This window comes from Budorcas taxicolor, chromosome 3, assembly GCF_023091745.1.
Source record: "Budorcas taxicolor isolate Tak-1 chromosome 3, Takin1.1, whole genome shotgun sequence".
Lineage (NCBI taxonomy): Eukaryota > Metazoa > Chordata > Mammalia > Artiodactyla > Bovidae > Budorcas > Budorcas taxicolor.
The window spans coordinates 21729311-21749466 of NC_068912.1; the positions used below are offsets into that span (position 1 = coordinate 21729311).

The window sequence follows — 20156 nt, forward strand, 5'->3', positions numbered from 1 at the left end:
TTCCTTGCTCTAATGATAGGTAAGGGAGCAATTCTACTGTTTCTTCCTTCAACATAGAATTGGTGAAATCAGAAAATTACCCAACGGTGCGCTATAACAAAAAGATTAAAATATTGGAAATCAGAAGACCTATTGTCTAAACCAACTTTTGCTACGTCCTGGCTATTTAATTTTGAACAATATATCTAGCCTGTCAATTTGCTTATCCATAAAATAATAAAATCTAGTTAGTGATTGCAATTATTAGATAAGACAATCCACTAAAATACATTGTATAGGGTCTGACGTACAGTAAGTATGTGCTCATTAAATGTCAGTATCTTTCCTTACTTTAGCTCCACTATCAATTGCATATGATCTTGAACAAGTCATATATCACTTCTCTGAGTCAGTTTCCTCACCTACATCTATGAAATGAAATGATCGGACCAAGACTAAGAATCTTGTCATTCTGTCTACAGTTCTCCCCAGTCATGCATCCAGGCCCCGCTTTTTTCCCCCTCTAGCCTCGCCCTAGGAGTCTGGCCCGCTTTCTAGTACTCGCAAAGATGCGCCGGAGCTAAGCTTCTCCAGGGTTAGAGGTATCGCTTTTTCTCTTTGTAATTGGTTGCTCAGAACCTCCGCCCTCAATAATTTGCCTATGGTGGAGGGGCAGCCGGCCAGCTCCCGCCCCATCTCTGGTGATTGGCATAGGACTTGGCTCGTCCCCGCCCCCGTTTGACTGACGGCTGGGCTCCGGCACCTCCTTCAGTCCCTGGGCGCTCGCTGGCGGGGGCGGCTGGGACCGTTAGCTCGCCAGGCTGGCAGGCTCCGGGCCGCTACTCCACTAGCGGCTGGGATGGAGACCTTGCGAGCGCAGCGACTGCAGCCTGGAGTGGGCACGAGCGGGAGGGGCACTCTGCGAGCGCTTCGGCCCGGAGTGACTGGGGCCGCGGCTGCCACCGCCACACCCCCAGCGGGCCCCCCGCCGGCCCCGCCGCCCCCCGCACCGCCCCCGCCGCCTCTGCTTCTGTCCGGGGCCGCCGGGCTGCCGCTGCCCCCCGGCGCCGCAGGCAGCCCTGTGGTACTGCGGGAGGCCGTGGAGGCCGTGGTGAGAAGCTTCGCCAAACACACGCAGGGCTATGGCCGAGGTGAGTCTGCGGGGTCTGGCCTCCTCCGGGACACCCTCTCTGTACCGGAGCTTTGCTCCCACAGTCCTCTGGATCGTTTTTCCTGGCTCAGAGCCCTCACATGCATTTCCTTTTGGGGAGTTTCCTTCAGGGCTACACACACAGAGACATGCACACGCACAGACGCGCATATTCATACACACGTTTAAGCCTCTCACCCCTCCCCTTTATTGAGTTACTACTATATTCTCCAGGGACCCGTTTTTACAGATGTAGCCTTCTTTTCTTCCCAATCTTTTCCTCTTTAGAAATGGACTTCCTCCTGTAGCTTAGTGCTTTAACATCTCTCTGCCTTTACAGACCAGTCCCCATTGTGTGGGATCCTATCCTTTATCTCAGAACCAAGACATTTCTCACCCACATCCTCTCAGTCTTTCTTCTGTGATCCCAGCAATTCCTGGGCTCCGGCTAATTTACTCTATCTCCTTAACCTTGACTTTTAAATTCTTTTCTTACTTATGTCACTCTGAGATTTCCAGTGCAACTTCAGATTTACTGGGGAATTAGGCAGGGCTTTCACAAGTCACCTGTAAATTGTGCTTTTAAATTTGGACCCCTGCCAGCTTCCGGTGACTTAGTGGCCTGCTTCGGTGTCTTTTTAAGTATGGAGCCTCACAATTCCAGCCTCTCTGTCTGTCTGGCTCTGTTTTCCTGGCCCTTGCCCAGGAACTGAGGATAAATCCCAGGTCTTGGCTCTCTCAATGTTAAATTCAGTGGAAATGAGCCAGACAGAAACCCTATTTCCTTTAGAAATCTTCATCTTAAACATGCCTAATTTCCCAGGTTTCTGAAAAGGGGGATGTGAGGATTTTCTTTGTTGTTTGTGTTTAACCAGTGCAGGATATCATGCGTTTGAGTTCCAAGATTTATAGTGTAAAAAGAAATATATAGTAAGGGATGTGGGGTACAGAATTCAGGTCTGAAATTTCTGAGACATCACTTTTCTCTGCATGGTTAAGTCCTGCTTGACCTGGAAGTGACTGTGTCTCTAACTTTCTAGTTTGTCTCTTTAGGACAGAGAAAGGTTGCAGGGCTTTCTCGTAATGACTTTTTTTTCTTTCTGAGAAAGTGCAGTGAGAGGAGCATACACAAAGGCTTTGGAGTCAGACAAGTCTGGATTAAATCCCAGATTAAATCTCTGTCACTTGCCAGCTATGTCTCTGTGGAAGAGACTTAACTTCACTGAGCTTTGATTTCCTTTGGAATTATTGTCTCAATAAATGATATATTGCACCTGACAGATATAATGTGTACTTTAAAAATGATAAATATCCTCTCAAGCTTATTGGTTCATTTCTTTGGAAAGAATACATATTTTCTCTCACTGTTAAATCCTAACAGTGTAAAACCAATGATTCCTATAAAAACATTTTAAGATCCATTTTGCTTTATTTGCACAATGATACATTTCCCATCAGTTTCCCTTTGTTGTTTAACATTTTAAACTGCTACCAAGGGGCTGGCACTCTCCTAGATGCTGGGAATACAAATGCATATTATCTTGAAATTCATCATGAGGGAATTTAACTGTTTTTTTTCTAGTTTAACACCTAGATTTAACAGGGCAATGGAATTGCCATTAGCTATTGTCCTGTTACTTCATGCCTCTTTTAAATTGAGACCAAGGGAAGGTCTTTGCTTCTGAGCATAGGAATAGCAACCCTAAATCTGAAGAGTTCTTCCTAGAATCTTATAGGTGTTTATTAAAATTGTAGAGGAGTGACTTTTTTTTTTTTGGTCTGTGTTACCTCAAGAGGCTATGGTTTAAACTGAGCATCCTGTAAAAACTTTTTCATTTCCTTAGAAAGGATGAGGGTGAGAGTACAAGGGAATTATACTGACAAAGAGCAACTGGTTAGCATTCAGACTCTCTAGCAGTTCAGTCCTCCAGCTTGCCTACCTCCCACCACAGTCCTTCTCATTATTCTTCAGTTTCTCATTTCCAGTCTGGGTGTCCAGCCAGTACTTTGGGAAAGTTTGGCAGATAGTTCAGCTTCAGGCAAGCAGAATCTCTGCCGATTTGGCTCAGAAGACTTTCACCACATGGAATCACTTACTCTGCTTCAATTAATAGGCAAAACTGCCACTGGCCTGTGTCCACACACCCTTGTGACTGATGGCATGATATTTGGGGGCTGGCTGTATTCCCCTGCATAAAATTTACTTTAGTCTTTGCCCAGACCAGTCCTCAATCCAGCAATGCTTTACTGGATTATCTTCAATTGAGATCTTTCATCTTCCTCCTGACTGCTCCAAATTCACCTTTTCCAGGCATGGTCTTTAGATTTACCTTCACTCCTGTAGGCTCTCAGCACTAGATTCTTCTGTTATCTCACTTATTTGTCCTGTATCTCTCCCTGCAGTCCCCACTCAAGATGCACACCTAGCTCAGTATGCTGTAGGATCTTATAATCAGTTTAGTGCACAGGATTTGGAATCAGAATCTGGCCCTGTCAAATAGTGGCTGTGTAATCTTGGATATGGCAACCCACTCCAGTACTCTTGCCTAGAAAATTCCATGGATGGAGGAGTCTGGTGGGCTACAGTCCATGGAGTCACAAAGAGTTGGACATGACTGAGCGACTTCACTGTACTTCACTTTTAATCTTGGATAAATTACTTTCCCTCTCTAGGCCTCACCTTTTCCATTCATTCAGTTAATGAATATTTATTGATCACCAGGGGTGAACAAGAAACTCAGTCCCTATCTTCATGGCGCTCACAGTCCACTTTACAGAGCATATGTGAGAATTAATGATGCAGTAAAACAGGACAGTACAGCAGAAAGAGGACTGGTTTGGGAGGCAAACAAACATTGGTTCTAAATTCTGGTTCTACCACTGTGGTCTGTTTCCTAACTTGTTCACCATTTGTTCAGTGGGTATTACAATGCCTATCTTAATAGTTCTGTGTGGATTAACTGAATGCATGCAGCAGCTAGTTAGTACTTAATGGGTGGTTGCTATTATTATGCATGTGGAAATGCTTTGAAAGCTGTGCATTTGATAGGTGCTGTTAGCATTACCATTTCATTTACCCCCTTTCCACATGGCATAGACCCCTTCTTCTAATGACTCACAGCTGGTAATCTCTAAGCTGGCACAATTGCCTGAACAACCAAGTTGCTTTCCTTGTTCTGTAACTTCTGTGTTACCCTCTTCAAACCTATCTTTTAAAAAATTATTGCTGTCCCATGGGACTTTCCTGGTGGTCCAGTGGCTAAGACTTCTCACTTCCAATGCAGGGAACCAGGCTTTGATCCCTGGTCAGGGAACTAGATTCCCACATGCTGCAACTAAAGATCCTCTGCAGCCAAATAAATAAAATTATTGCTATCCTTTTATATCACATATGGTTACATGATTGGAAATTCAGCCCAGCTACTCCACTAGGTTGAACAAATGAATCTTATGTGGTATTTTCTGTTCAGTTGTTCCTTTTCCTCAGAATCACAGACAGCTTCTTTGTTCTAAGTGACAATGTAGTTATTAATGAAATGATTGGTCTGGATATTTCCAATGTTTGAAATGTAGGATTAGACCCTGTATTCGTTTCCTGTGGCTGCTCTAACAAATTATCACACACTTAGCTTAAAACAGAAGAAATTTATTCTCTCATAGTTCTAAAGCCCAGAAGTTAAAAATCAGTATCACTGGGCCACAGTCAAGGTGTCACATCAGGCCTGTGTTCCCTCCAGAGGCTCTAGGGGAGAATCTGTTTCTTTGCCTCTTCCAGCTTCTGGTGCTACCAGAATTCCCTGGTTTGTGACAGCATCATTCTAATCTCTGCCTCCATGTTCCTGCTGCTTTCTCCTCTTCTGTTTTTCATCGAGTCTCCTTCCCTAAGGACCCCTGGGCTTACATTTAGGACCCACCAAGGTAATCCATGATAATTTCTCCATCTCAGATCCCTAACTTAATCACATCTGCAAAATCTTTGCCACATAAGGTAACATTCACAAGCTCCAAGGATTAGGACACGAACCCCTTGGCAGGGTGCATAATTCCACTTACCATAGTCCTCTCCCAAAGTCACTGTCACTTTTCAGTCCCTCCCTTCTGGAGACTGTGCAGTGTGGGCTATTCAGGGGTACCTTCTACAAACTGAAATAGGAGTCAGATGAAATATTGTTAACCAGTTTCCCTATCTTCATAGTAACATGAATTAAGCCAGGTCACACTATTCTTACAAATAGCTGTGAAAAGAAGAGAAGCAAAAAGCAAAGGAGAAAAGGAAAGATAAAAGCATCTGAATGGAGAGTTCCAAAGAATAGCAAGGAGAGATAAGAAAGCCTTCCTCAGCGATCAATGCAAAGAAATAGAGGAAAACAACAGAATGAGAAAGACTAGAGATCTCCTCAAGAAAATTAGAGATATCAAGGGAAAATTTCATGCAAAGATGGGCTCGATAAAGGACAGAAATGGTATGGACCTAACAGAAGCAGAGGATATTAAGAGGTGGCAAGAATACACAGAAGAACTGTACAAAAAAGATCTTCACAACCCAGATAGTCACGATGGTGTGATCACTGACCTAGAGCCAGACATCCTGGAACGTAAAGTCAAGTGGGCCTTAGAAAGCATCACTACGAACAAAGCTAGTGGAAGTGATGGAATTCCAGTTGAGCTATTTCAAACCCTAAAAGATGATGCTGTAAAAGTGCTGCACTCAATATGTAAGCAAATTTGGAAAACTCAGCAGTGGCCACAGGACTGGAAAAGGTCTGTTTTCATTCCGATCCCAAAGAAAGGCAGTGCCAAAGAATGCTCCAACTACTGCACAATTGCACTCATCTCACATGCTAGTAAAGTAATGCTCAAAATTCTCCAAGCCAGGCTTCACCATGGAAGTGAACTGTGAACTTCCAGATGTTCAAGGTGGTTTTAGAAAAGGCAGAGGAATCAGAGATCAAATTGCCAACATCTGCTGGATCATGGAAAAAGCAAGAGAGTTCCAGAAAAACATCTATTTCTGCTTTATTGACTATGCCAAAGCCTTTGACTGTGTGGATCACAATAAACTGTGGAAAATTCTGAAAGAGATGGGAATACCAGACCACCTGACCTGCCTCTTGAGAAACCTATATGCAGGTCAAGAAGCAACAGTTAGAAGTGGACATGGAACAACAGACTGGTTCCAAATAGGAAAAGGAGTACATCAAGGCTGTATACTGTCACCCTGCTTATTTAAGTTATATGCAGAGTACATCATGAGAAACGCTGGGCTGGAAGAAGCACAAGCTGGAATCAAGATTGCCAGGAGAAATATCAATAACCTCAGATATGCAGATGACACCACCCTTATGGCAGAAAGTGAAGAGGAACTAAAGAGCCTCTTGATGAAAGTGAAAGAGGAGAGTGAAAAGGTTGGCTTAAAGCTCAACATTCAGAAAACGAAGATCATGGCATCTGGTCCCATCACTTCATGGGAAGTGGATGGGGAAACAGTGGAAACAGTGTCAGACTTTATTTTTGGGGGCTCCAAAATCACTGCAGATGGTGATTGTAGCCATGAAATTAAAAGACACTTACTCCTTGGAAGGAAAGTTATGACCAACCTAGATAGCATATTCAAAAGCAGAGACATCACTTTGCCAACAAAGGTCCGTCTAGTCAAGGCTATGGTTTTTCCAGTGGTCTTGTATGGATGTGAGAGTTGGACTGTGAAGAAAGCTGAGCGCTGAAGATTTGATGCTTTTGAACTGTGATGTTGGAGAAGACTCTTGAGAGTCCCTTGGACTGCAAGGAGATCCAACCAGTCCATCCTAAAGGAGATCAGTCCTGGGTGTTCATTGGAAGGACTGATGCTATAGCTGAAACTCCAATACTTTGGCCACCTCATGTGAAGAGTTGACTCATTGGAAAAGACTCTGATGCTGGGAGGGATTGGGGGCAGGAGGAGAAGGGGAAAACAGAGGATGAGATGGCTGGATGGCATCACCAACCCAATGGACATGAGTTTGAGTGAACTCCAGGAGTTGGTAATGGATGGGGAGGCCTGGTGTACTGAGATTCATGGGGTCACAAAGAGTCGGACACAACTGAGCGACTGAACTGATTAACTAACTGACTGACACTATTCTTACCATCTTGTATGATCAGAGAGAACCTTCTCACTCACTTAATTTCATTATCTATTTATCCATGCTGCCCCACTATAAAATTGTTTATTTTTATAAAATTTTTTATTATAGTTTCATGTGTTATTTTTTTACTCTGGTGTGTGTGCACTCTCTCTTACCACTTAGACATTCATCTAATATTTTATCTCTTAAGGGAAAAACCAAAAGTATTCTCTCTCATGTTTTGTTCAAAATTATGGTACAAGCACTTAAATATTCCTCATTACCTTGGTCTTTCCTGTCCCTTTTAGCCCAGAATCTATCAGTGACCTCCAAAAACCAATTGTAGCGGTCAGATGTGTATGTCTCAGTAATTGCTACCCTTCTACCTCACTGTCCTTTAGCCATCCTTATGCAAGCCATTATATCCATGGTTTGTCACTGAAAATCTGATAAAAACTATGAGCATTCTCCTACACATGCACATGCACACACATGCACACACAGAGACATGCTTAATTTTACTTAGAGTTTTGAAGGTCTTGTGAACCCCTATGAAGTTCAACCACCGAGTGGACTTTGGACCCTGGGTTAAGATTCCCAAGATGGAAAAAACATTGGCATCAGGTTCTGCTACAGCTGTGTGACCTCAACCAAATCACTTACCCTTCCTTAGCCTGAGATAGACTAGATAACCTCTCAAGTCCCTTTTAGCTCTAGAAATGAATGGGCCTCGTGGGCTTCCCTGGTGGTTCAGACGATAAAGAATCTGCTTGCAATGCCGGAGACCCAGGTTCGATCCTAGCCGGGGAAGATGCCCTAGAGAAGGAAATGGCAGGGAAGATTCAATATTCTTGCCTGGAGAATTTCATGGACAGAGGAGCCTGGTGGGCTACAGTCCATGGGATCACAAAGGGCTGGACACAACTGAGCGACTAACACTTATGAGCATTTTCAAATGCAGATCACAATTCATTGCCTTTTTCCCTGATCATTTGCCCAATTTCTCATTTCATACTCACATTTCTGAAATAAGACTCCCTATTTCATTTGGTTTTGAGTAATTTTTTTTTTAAAGCCCTATACTCTATGCCAAAAGGGATTTAACTGGATAGAGAATGGTCATGTGCTTTTTAATAGGACCTTCCCCATTATAGCAGTCTTCTCCCCTTCCTCTTTATTTCAGTATTCTCCTTGTTGTTTGCATGTCATAGGACCTGTCACCCAGCACGTTGTGCTAGATTGCCTCAAAGAGGGAACTGAGCCTGAAAAGATCTCAATGAAAAGAACAAAGGTGGCTAAGCTTTCTGGGCAGCAATGACCTTTGAAGAGTCCCTGCTAAAACTAAGGGTGGGAAAGAGAAAGTTTCCTTTTCATGCTGTGTTTTAATGGAAGAATGAACATTTTAAAAAGTCAGTTAAATATAGGGTATTAGTTAAGAGCTTCTGCTGCTTTTCAAACCCTGGTTGGTACATGGAGCGCTTGCTTCAGTTGCAGAGCAGTAAGATAAGTTATTATTGTCCATTTTGAACACCTTCATGGCAAGAAATGTATGTTACTCGTCTTGGCATCTCTAATGTCTGGAATAGAGCTGTGCATCTATTGAGTGCTCAACATTTTGCTCAGTGTGTAGGTGGCAGCCATGAAAATGTGCTGGTTAATATCTGGTGCTGCAGGGAGCATAATTGACTGACAGCCTTAAACTGCTGTCCCCTCTGAGTTCATCACCAGGTTTGCATTGAGGCCATACACCCTGTCGGCTGCTCTGTCAGTGACTGAGCGCAGCAGGGGTGCTAACTCAGGCACATCCTGAGATGTGGGATTCCTTTGGTTTGAGTACCTGGCCAAACCTTTCTTGGAACTGTGCTGCAGTCTGAGACTGTCGTATCCACACTTCCAGCCTTGCCTCTCTTCTTCCACAGGTGTCAGACCGTGAACCTGGTCTGAAGGCTCTCTCTCCCTTCTCCTTCTTCCTCCCCAACAAATTTCTTGCATGTCTGACTCATCTTGGTGTCTTCTCCTTGTCAGGCCTTAACTCACATAATATAGTAGAATTAACAAGTCCTTGTTGTAACAATGGGTGGAGAGTGGTCATGGAAGATATTGGTGAATGTGTGTGATCATTTATTGCAATGAGGCTTTTAGTTAAAGCCATTTGAAATTTTGGCACTCTAGAGTCAAAGAGATCCTTTCCAAAGGCAAACTGATTTTATCCTGCCATCCATTTAAAAACCCTTCAGTAGCTTCCCATTGCTCCAGGATAAAGCCGGTATTCTAACATGACCCATCACATCTGACCTGATCTGGCCCTGGCTTTTTTTTTTTCTCTTGCAACCTCATCTTGCATTATATTACCCCTCACTGTCTCTTTTCTGGCCATACTAGTCCCCTTATTCATTGTACTTCCTGCTGCTACAGAGCCATTGTCCATGCTATTTCTTCTGTTCAGAGCACTTTTCTCTCACCTTTTCGCCTAGTGATACTTATATCCGAGCTTAAATACTACCTTGTCAGTGTAATATTTAATATTTATTCTTAGCCAGCTGACTAATTGTGGAATAATCTACTTGTACTTCGTCAGGTAGTAATGGTATGCTGACCTTGGAAACTCTGGCCTCCAATATTTATGCTATTCTCTTTTGGTGTCTAAGACTAACCAAAATGTGAACTAGAGAGGTGAGGGAAGTATATTCTGGTCTTCCTATACAAATGAACTCAATTACAGCCTTGGCTTATTAATTTAAATGCTTTTAAATGGTGATAGGTGGGGATCTAGGAAGGAGTAGTCTCTTAACGTAAGTACGGGTTACAGATAGTGTATTGAAGCAGAGCACCATGTGGAAGCATTCTTATTGCTGAACTGAACTACTTCTCTTTTTATAGTGAATGTGGTGGAGGCACTTCAGGAATTCTGGCAGATGAAACAGTCACGAGGCGCTGACTTGAAGAATGGGGCCCTAGTGGTTTATGAGATGGTTCCCGCCAACAGTCCTCCCTATGTCTGTTATGTCACCCTGCCTGGGGGAAGTTGCTTTGGGAGTTTCCAGGTAAGAGCTGGGAGGCAAATGTAGCAGATAAATCCGTAGGTGCTAGTGGTGGCTTTCTCTATCACTTTGGTCATTAAATCTCGGTCCAAAGTCACCTATTTGAGGACTTGGACCAGTTCTGGGTAAATCATTCTAACGAGTATCTGAGGCTCATTTAATCAGAAAACAACCTTGGTAGCATGCTTTTCTTTTTAGTGTGTGCGCTAAGTCGCATCAGTCGTGCCTGACTCTTTGAGATCCTATGGAGCCTGCCAAGCTCTGCTATTCATGGGATTCTCCAGATAAGAATACTGGAGTGGGTTGTCATGCCCTCCTCCACTGGGTTTGAGTTTTTTTTTAAATTTATTTATTTTTTCATTGAAAGATAATTGCTTTATAGGATTTTGTTGTTTTTGTCAAATGGGTTTGAGTTTTTGAAAGCTGAAAGAGAAGCAAACTACTGGCACCTAACTCGTGTTCTGATCTGGCTTCCAGGTTCCTGCTGTCTCTTTTTGAGGACATAGGATAATATCTATCGCCCGCACTACTTCTTCATAGGCTGTGGCCAAGGAAAGCAGTGTTTGAGTTCTCTAAGAAATCAAAGGAGAAGGACTATGTATGGTGGAAATAGTACTCATCTAAGAGTTAGCAGATCCAAATTCTCATTCCCCTGACTGCTAGCAGGGCAAGTCAAGTAATTTCTATGGGCCTTGGTTTCTCCATCTGTAACATGAAGGAGACAGAGTAGATTATTTCTAGCCAGTATTTCTGGTACTAACATTCTACAGTTATATAAAAGACTTGTATATGATGATGAAAAGAGTTGATGCTATTGTAGGGTAACAAGAAATTTGACCAGTGTGAATATTATCATCAAAGATGAATTTTTCACATTGTAGACAGGAAAGTAGCTTCCTGAAATGTCAACTTAGAGCCTGAATAGGAATTTAGGGAGGAGACTAGACACTTTTGTTCTGTTTTCCGTATGGCTTGAATAACCCTTAGACAAAGTTATACCCTCTGCTATGTGCTTCCATAGCACCTTGAACTTCCCCTGTCAAATTACTTACCACAACATATCGTTATTGAGTGTTTCTCTCTCCTAGTGGACTATGCTCTATGGTGGCAGAGACAGTGTCAGTCTTCCTTCTTATTCAGTTTGAAATCTCTACCGTCCAACTCAGTGCCCAGCACAGAATAGACATTCAATAAATCTGTTGCACGAATGAGTGCCATTGTAGCTCAGTTGCAGTTTCAAACAGAAACTGTCCAAAGGGAGCTTCATTTCAAATTGGGTGACTAAATGTTTCTCTCAGAACCCCAGCCATTTCAGAGAAATAAATATGTGCCCAAGATAACGAATTTTTACCTTTTGCTTCTAGAAAATAAGATCTTTCCTTCCTTCTCCTACCTCATCATACCGTTGAATAAAGATTTAATAATCTTATGGTGATGTCCCAAGTGAGTGGAAGTCGCTCAGTCATGTCCAACTCTTTGAGGCCCCATGGACTATAGTCCATGGAATTCTCCAGGGCAGAATATTGGAGTGGGTAGCCTTTCCCTTCTCCAGGATGCCCCAAACTGGGGCATTCAATTTCTGTTATTTCCTGAAAGAGTAGAATTATCTCTCTTGGCCTCTTTTAGCTTATATCTTTTATATCCACTTTGGTAGGTGAGATTTCTCCTGCTGGTTTTCTTCATAGGTGATTTTTTGGAAAGAGCACCATACAGTAGCATGGGCAGCAGGCTAATAGTGAGAGAAGCGGAAACAGAAACTGCATAAGCAAGAAGCTGTAGGGTTAATGTACCAAACTCCGTATGTTGTCTCAGAGAGACCTGTCAGCCAAAAGAAATTGGGAATTACTGAAATTAAGGATGGCTAAGTAGCAAACATAATCTGGTCTACTTTTTAAAATTACATCATGTTCTTTAATCCTAATCATAAATGACAAAGGCCACAGAGGCCTTTGAAACAGCCAGTAAAAATGAATTTTAAAGGTGGCTAGGGATGGCAACCCACTCCAGTATTCTTGCCTGGAGAATCCCAGGGACGGGGGAGCCTGGTGGGCTGCCATCTATGGGGTCGCACAGAGTCAGACACGACTGAAGCGACTTAGCAGCAGCAGCAGGGATCTGAAGTTGAGTGATTCAAGATTTTTGAAAATCAGACTTTCTTTTTGGTACGTATGTTGGATACAGTGTAAAAACATGAGTTAATTTTTAATTTATTCTTGTTTTTCTCGAGTCAGCTTTCCTTTCCCTAGCTACCTCTCTTCTCTTTGCCTCCACTAGGAGGGGGTGGAGGAGAGACTATAAAATCCTTCCTCAGACCTTAGACTCCATTCAGGGATAGTTCCCTGGCTCATTGCATTAGTGGGGAAACTGCCTGCACATAGCTAAGGGTAAAGTCCAAGAATCCTAAATGGGTGCTTCGGATAGACTAGAGGGCTCCTCTGCAGAAGCAGCCTAGATACAGCTTTGTTCTAATCTTAGGTTATCTAGAGGGATTAAAAAAAAATCTTGCCCATCTCATCTACAGAATAAAAGAACACGATACAGATTTCTAACAGACTGGCCAGAATCTGGCTTTTGAGTAATTAATTTTGTTGACAGCTTAAACAGAGGTACTTTTCGTATCCAGTGATTATATGCTGACTTCAGCAATCTTCTCCATCCTGCCTTCAATTTGGTATGAGCTACAGCTGTCTCCAGTTCCTTAATGACTCCAGGATGTTGAATCAAACTTATGCTTCCAAGTGCCCCGACCATTTTACAATAAAAACTTAGGAGGGTGTGTAGAACAAACTGACTTTTGCAAAGAGTATCCAAGTGTTGTCTGTGCCAAGTGTTTCCCTCCGCTTCTTCCTTCCTCTCTCTCAGATACGCATATGCACATATTTTCTCTGTTTACTGCCTAGTTTTGTCCCACAAAAGCTGAAGCCCGGCGGAGTGCTGCAAAGATTGCACTAATGAACTCTGTGTTTAATGAACATCCTTCCAGAAGAATCACTGATGAGTTCATTGAGAAGAGTGTCTCTGAGGCCCTGGCATCTTTCAATGTAAGTTACTTGGAGTTGGAAAGGAGAGAGTGGGGGATGGGAGAATTGGCTGATTGTGAAATCTTGTGTATTACTAGGAAACAGGGCATGAATTCTTAGTTTTCTTTCCTGTCTAAATTTCTGTTCTGTTTATTTTCTGTCAGTCTTTTGTATTACATGCTCCAAATGCTTCAGTCTCTAAATCTGTGTATGTCTTTGTTATTTTGTCTCTTTCATTATGCCTCTGGTATCTAGAAATATTTATTTCAAGATTTATGGACTTTTAGAGATATTATAAAATAAAAATTGAACCGGAATTTCACTTTTCCCAGTTTTGGTTTAAGACCTTACTCCCTTTTTCCTTCACTCTTTTTTTATACAACTGTTTTTATTGTCACTTGTTTCCTGCCTCCATTACATCTTGTTAATAAAGAACATGTTACAATATAAGTGTCTTGTCTTTTCATGTTTCTAGGAATGTGGAGGATAATTTATTTACTCTCTTTAAAAAGAACATCTCTGCTTTCAAATGATAATGACAATGATGATAACCATAGCAAATCCTAACTGAGTACTTATTTTGTACCAGGGACTATTCTAGGGGATTTATATGTAGTTTATCTTATTTCATCTTCACAACAGTCCTATGAGGTATGGTGGTGGTGGTGGTTTAATCGCTAAGTTGTGTCTGACTCTTGCGACCTGGTGGACTGTAGCCTGCCAGGCTTCTCTGCCCATGGGATCCTCCAGGCAAGAATACTGGAGTGGGTTGCCATTTCCTTCTCCCAGGGCATCTTCCCAACCCAGGAACTGAACCTGGGTCTCCTGCATTGCAGGCAGATTCTTTACCAACTGAGCTATGAGGGAAGCCCTCCCTATGAGGTATAAGTACTATTAATACCCCTCTTTTACAGATGAGGAAATTATAAACATAGAAGTGAAGTTTTGCCTAAAGTAATATAGCTTGTAGATGGTAGAACCAAGACTAGAACCCAAGTCAGCTTACAAACTTTTCTAGCTTAGAGGTACATCTTAAAAATTAGCACTGCTTTCATCCTTCCTCTCAAAAGACCATTGATAGGGAGATAAAGTCAGATCAATTTTCTGTTTCTGTTTTCTTTACATTTAAGATGTAATTACATATACTAAACTGCTTCACTTATCTGTTTCGGAGATTAGTGTTGAACACTTTGACTCATAATCCTTCTGTTACCTAGGACCCATCTGTTTTTCTCCTATTACCCTGTCAAGCAGTGTCTGCAGGGAATAAAACATTTTATATTAATCAAATCAGTTAAAGCACATTTTTCAGTCTTAAATCATCTAATGTATTGACATTATAAAGTGAAACATTAGTTTGGATTATAGAAAACAGTGCTTATGAGCATGGGCTCTGAATTTATTTTGAAATTTTGCTTCTACTTGTTATGTGACTTTGAACAAGTTAGTCTTTTCCAGTTTCCTCATCTGTAAAATAAGATAACAGTTATACCTATCACATAGGATTCTTGGATAAAAGAGATTATGTTCCAGCATTTAGCACATGTTATCTGTTTAGGTGCCTTTGGATGCAAATAATAGAAAAATCTCACTTCAAATTGATTTAATAAATAAAGGAAGGAAATTTATTACCTAACATGATAAGAAGTCTAGAAGTAGGGCAGATTTCAGGACTGGATGATTCCATGGATTAAGAATGTCATCATTTAGGACAGCAGCTCCAACCTGGACTTCAAGCCTGAAGACCAGTCCCATTTTGACATAAAGGACAAGTTCTGTTGTCCCATCTGCAGGAGCACACTCCGGGGAGGTTGAAGTGGTGAGATACTCAGGTGCAAAATTTCCTGCAAAATAGCTGTCTGGGAGTCTAGGTCACCAGATCTGAATGAAGCAGATGGGTTTTTTTGGTCTGTACTGGGTCTTCATTGTTGTGCACAAGCTTTCTGTAGTTGTGGCAAGTGTGGGCTACTCTCTAGTTGTGGCGCGTGGGCTCTTGGCAGGTTAGCTCAGTAGTTATGGTACATGGGCCCTAGAGCATATGGGCCTCAGTGGTTGTGGAGCACAGGCTTAGTTGCTCCTTGGCATGTAGGATCTTCCTGGACCAGTGATCCAACTGAGTCCCTGCATTGGCTAGTGGATTCTCAACACCTGGACCACCAGGGAAGTCCAAAGCAGGCTTTAAAGCCATTTTTATTTATTTATTTATTTACTTTTGGCTGTGCTGACTCTTTGTTGCTACGCAGGCTTTTCTCTAGTTGCAGTGAGTAGGGGCTACTCTCTGGTTATAGTGTGTGGGCTTCCCCCGGGGTGTTTTCTCTTGTTGCAGAGTACAGTCTCTAGGGAGAGCTGGGCTTCAGTAGTTGCAGCTCCCAGGCTCTAGAGCACAGTCTCAATAGTTGTGCTTTGTTGCTTTGTGGCATGTGAGATCGTCCCGGATCAGGGATCAAACCTGTGTCTTCTGTATTGGCAGGCGGATTCTTTAGCACTGAGCCACGAGGGAAGCATCAAAACAGACTTCTAACCTGGAGAAAAAAAAGAAAAGAGTATAATCTACTGGCCAAAATTCTTTCCATCTTTCCACTCAGCCATCCTCTAGATATTGGCTTTGCCCTTGGGCTGACTCCCCTCAGGGTACAAGACAGAGACAGAGTTCCATTTGTCAAATACAGAGAAAACTACATTCAGAGACAGAAAGAGACCATCTTTCCTAGTATCTCCTTAGTAGTAAGGACTCTATTCCCAGAGGCTCTCCAGCAGACCTTCCCTCTATCACCCATGCCCAAATCAGTTACAGGCAAAGGAGATTAGGGTTTACCCACTTGGAGTTAGGATAAAATCACTCTTCCCTGAGGTAATTGGGAGATGCATAGGCCCTGTAGTATGGAAGGAAATAGACATTGGGTGGGTCACCCGCAGTATCTGCTACAAAGTGTTTAAGAAATGTAAACTGTTATTATTTTCGGGCCACTATTCTTTTTTTTTTATTAACCTCTCAAATTGAGAACTTAGTGGATGTCTCATTAATATCCCAGGAAATTCCCCTTCTCCAAAAAAAATGATTTTCATTTGGTCTTAGCCATGGGTAAAGAGTGATGTCCACATTTTTTTTAAAAGTCCTGAATCTGACACTACATTCTGTCTTTTGACAAATCACCTAGCCTCTGTGGTTTTGAATTTCCTCATTTGTAAAATAAGTAGATTAAATTAAATTAATTCTAATTCCTTTCCAATTATATTCTGATGTTCCTATTACTAATCAAGTGTTCTGTGATTAAATGTTTATTGAATAAGTGGAGTTCATTTATAACCTTGTTAGGTATAGAAGTATCCTATGAGATGGAACTTGCCAATGTTGGGTCGTGCCATTTGGTATACTCCAGATAGTTTACAGATGTGCCATGATACTGATCCCCTCAACTCTCAGGGGAACTGAGAAAGCCGTGAGGCAGATGGACTCCTCTGCCCCGCAGCCTCTGCTGGCAGCTGTTCTGTGCTGTATCATGGAGGCACTGAATAAGGTATTGCAGGGAACAATTCTAGATAAGAACGAAGATGCTTGCTTCAGAGCCCTGAATGCTAATAATGAAAATCACCACCTTTTCCCTCCCTTCCTCTAGATTTTCACTCTAAATCCAAATTTTATGATCTTTGTTTCACCACAAAGATTTAACCACGCATGGCATGATTATTTCTCATGAGCCACAAAACAAAGTGGGTTGATTTTGAGTAGTTCTGACTTCTTGTTGATTCTAGCACAGTGAAGGCAAAGAATGATAATAAACTAGCACTTATGGTATGCTTACTAAGTGCCTGACATTATTTAAGGTGTGATACATATACAGTAAAACCCCATGATAAAGTATCCCACAATAAACTGAATTTGGGTATAACGTAATTGGCTCCTGACCTCTACCTGATCCCTTTGCTCAAAAAGAGCAGAATAAAGTTCATATCTTGGGAGTTTGGGGGTGTATGTGTGGAAATGGCTAGAAAGAGCAGGAAACCTCTTAGGAAGCAAGAGGAGAAAGCTGGATCCCTGTGTTCCCAGTATTCTCCTGGCCTAATGTTTCTAGATCAGGTTGACAAAAAGGATCACTAGTAAACCAGGAGATGCCTTCATTTTGGAAGTCCCTGCAAGACCCTGGACCTAGAATTATCTTCAATAATATGAAACCACCAACCAAATAGCACAAACCAGAGCCTGTACCAGAATGGATTTGGATTGTGTAACTGGATACCGGGTCCAATATGATAATGCACCTACATTATATGCTTAGAATTGTTAGACTAAATTTATCTTTTTTTAATTTAAAGTTTTAAAAGAATATCTGTAATCCTTAAAATAATCCTGTAAGATAGATCTATGATTATTCTCATTTTACAAATAAGGTAGCTGGGGAACGGAGAGGTTAAATGACTTCACCAAGACCATAAGAGTAGTCCAGTCCATGCTCTTAACTTCTATACTGTATTGTTTTTCATACACTCTAGGCTTACAGGTAGGTCAATGTATCTTAACTCGACCCTGGCAGGGTCATGTTGCCAGTAGAAGACACACGAGGCAAATGTCCAGGAGGCCAAACTGCTACCCAGAATTTGCCATGCTTATGATTTTTACAGTCACTCTTTAAAATGCATTTGCTGATTGCCCTCTAGGTTAGTCCAGTCTTATATGCTGAACTCACTCTGTTATTTTAGCTAAATCAAGACTCTCCTCTATGTTTCAGTGCTCTCCCTTTTCTAAAATAGGGAAAATCAGATTGACTTGTCTCTATCACTTAAGTTAAAATGTGTGATGGCTCCAGAGGCCTCGAGGATTGCGCTGAGCAGCAGAATAGCCACTAGCCACATGTAGCTATTGAGCACTTGAATTGAGATATGCTGTAAGATGAAACAGACACCAAATTTTGAAAACTTAGCATAAGGAAAACAACATTTCATTAATAAATTTTATACTAATTATAGTTGAAATAATATTTTAAGTATATTAGGTTAAATAAAATATGCTATTAAAATTAATACTATTTGTTTTTACTGTAATATGGCAACTAAATTAAACACATGACTTGCATTATATTTCTCCTGGACAGGGCTGCTCGAGGTGATAATCCTGACTAAAAATCTATTGTCTTTTCTTTTCCTCTGTTACCAGGGCAACAGGGAGGAAGCTGACAACCCCAATACAGGGATTGGTGCTTTTCGATTTATGTTGGAGTCCAACAAGGGCAAGTCAATGTTGGAATTTCAGGTACTATACTATTCCACCTACTTCCCTAGCTCTAATAACATGGATTAGAGTGTACACACACACAGACACACACATACACACACACACATGCCTCATACTAAGACTCAGTTGGAAAGGAAAGGAGAAAAGGTTATAGAATATTTTTCAAAATATAAATATCTTCCTTCCCCCAAGGCCCCAAGGACATATCAGAGTTGGCATAAGGCATGCTCCCACAAATACATTTTGTGAAAGTTTCCCCATTTAATTATTTTTAAAAAACTCAACATTTAATTGTGTATTTGGGTGCCTCAGGTCTTAGTTGCACCATGCCGGATTTTCATTATGTCATGTAGGATCTTTTGTTGGGGTGCATGGACTCTCTAGTTGTGGCGACCAGGCTTAGTTGCTCTGTTGCATGTGGGATCTTAGTTCCCTGACCAGGGATTGAACCTGCATCCCCGGCATTGCAAGGCAGATTCTTAACCACTGGACCACCAGGGAAGTACTCCCCGCCCCATATTTAATTCTTATGCAACCTCCATATACCACTGTCCTGGCACTTCATATTTTCTTCCTCCAGGAGCTAATGACAGTTTTTCAGCTGCTGCACTGGAATGGCAGCCTTAAGGCCATGAGGGAAAGACAGTGCTCTCGGCAGGTAAGAGTTCCTGTGGATGAGGGGAGACTGGCAGAAGGGCTGTTTTGAGGTGGCTGGTTGTGTTATAAATAAGCAGGCCTACCAGGTTGTGAGTCTTGAAAGGCTTACGTAAAGTGTCCACTTCATTCCTATAATCTTAACTATGATTCTTTTACTCGCCTTGCTTCTCCCACCAGGAGGTTTTCCTGTAAGACTCTCCTCAGAGGACACCAGTGCTGACTTTGGTTAGGACTCAAAGGCTGAGAGTTCCTAGTCCCAGTTGGGTTAATGAGGAATGAACCTTTACTTTGTCCGTGACTTTCACATTCCTCTCCCCCTCCAGGAAGTGTTGGCTCATTATTCACACCGAGCCCTAGATGATGATATTCGCCACCAAATGGCATTGGACTGGGTGAGCCGGGAGCAGAGTGTGCCAGGGGCACTGTCTAGAGAGCTGGCCTCTACTGAGCGGGAGCTGGATGAAGCCCGGCTGGCAGGCAAGGAGCTGCGCTTCCACAAGGAGAAGAAAGATATTCTCATGCTGGCTGCTGGGCAGTTGGGCAATATGCATTCCTCCAACTGCTAGGCATCTACCCACATGCTTGCATCATCTCCAGGCCCGTTTTTTATATGTCCTTTCTAAGACGTAGTGTGATTTCTGTACATACTTTCTCAATTTTATACTTTAAAATATAGATATATATATGTGTGTATGTATAAATTCTACACCTAGATTCCTATTTGCTAAGATATCCCTTTTCTTACTTCTAGTTTTTGGATGTAGTTGCTTTTGAAACATATCCACACTGCTTTACAAGAAGAGCAGCCTGTCTTCAGAGCTTTGTGGGCTCTTACACTGCCAGTAACTCTGTGTAGTCATTTCAGTTGCACAAAATGACTTACTAGGTGTCCGTGTCTCCTTTTAAAATAACAAGGAGCTTGAATAAGGACTGTGAGCCCCACCCTTACCTTCATTCCTACTTTCTCTTGGACCA

At 42.1% G+C, this 20156-nt stretch overlaps 1 protein-coding gene across 1 annotated transcript; it reads left to right on the forward strand.

Annotated features, from left to right (window-relative positions):
* The first annotated feature begins 838 nt into the window (after nucleotides 1-838).
* On the forward strand, nucleotides 839-19772 carry LIX1L (limb and CNS expressed 1 like). Its single transcript, XM_052637353.1, has 6 exons — nucleotides 839-1130; nucleotides 10114-10277; nucleotides 13175-13315; nucleotides 18447-18542; nucleotides 19105-19182; nucleotides 19505-19772. Exons 1-6 carry the CDS (start codon nucleotides 839-841, stop codon nucleotides 19745-19747), a joined length of 1014 nt encoding a protein of 337 aa, XP_052493313.1. The 3' UTR covers nucleotides 19748-19772.
* The last annotated feature ends 384 nt before the right edge of the window (nucleotides 19773-20156 follow it).

Bases quoted from the DNA above. Each gene is read 5' to 3' on its own strand.
- LIX1L (XM_052637353.1), top strand. From the start codon at position 839: ATGGAGACCTTGCGAGCGCAGCGACTGCAGCCTGGAGTGGGCACGAGC. The intron at 1,131-10,113 runs GTGAGTCTGCGG...CTCTTTTTATAG, and splicing joins CACGCAGGGCTATGGCCGAG to TGAATGTGGTGGAGGCACTT. The intron at 13,316-18,446 runs GTAAGTTACTTG...CTCTGTTACCAG, and splicing joins AGGCCCTGGCATCTTTCAAT to GGCAACAGGGAGGAAGCTGA.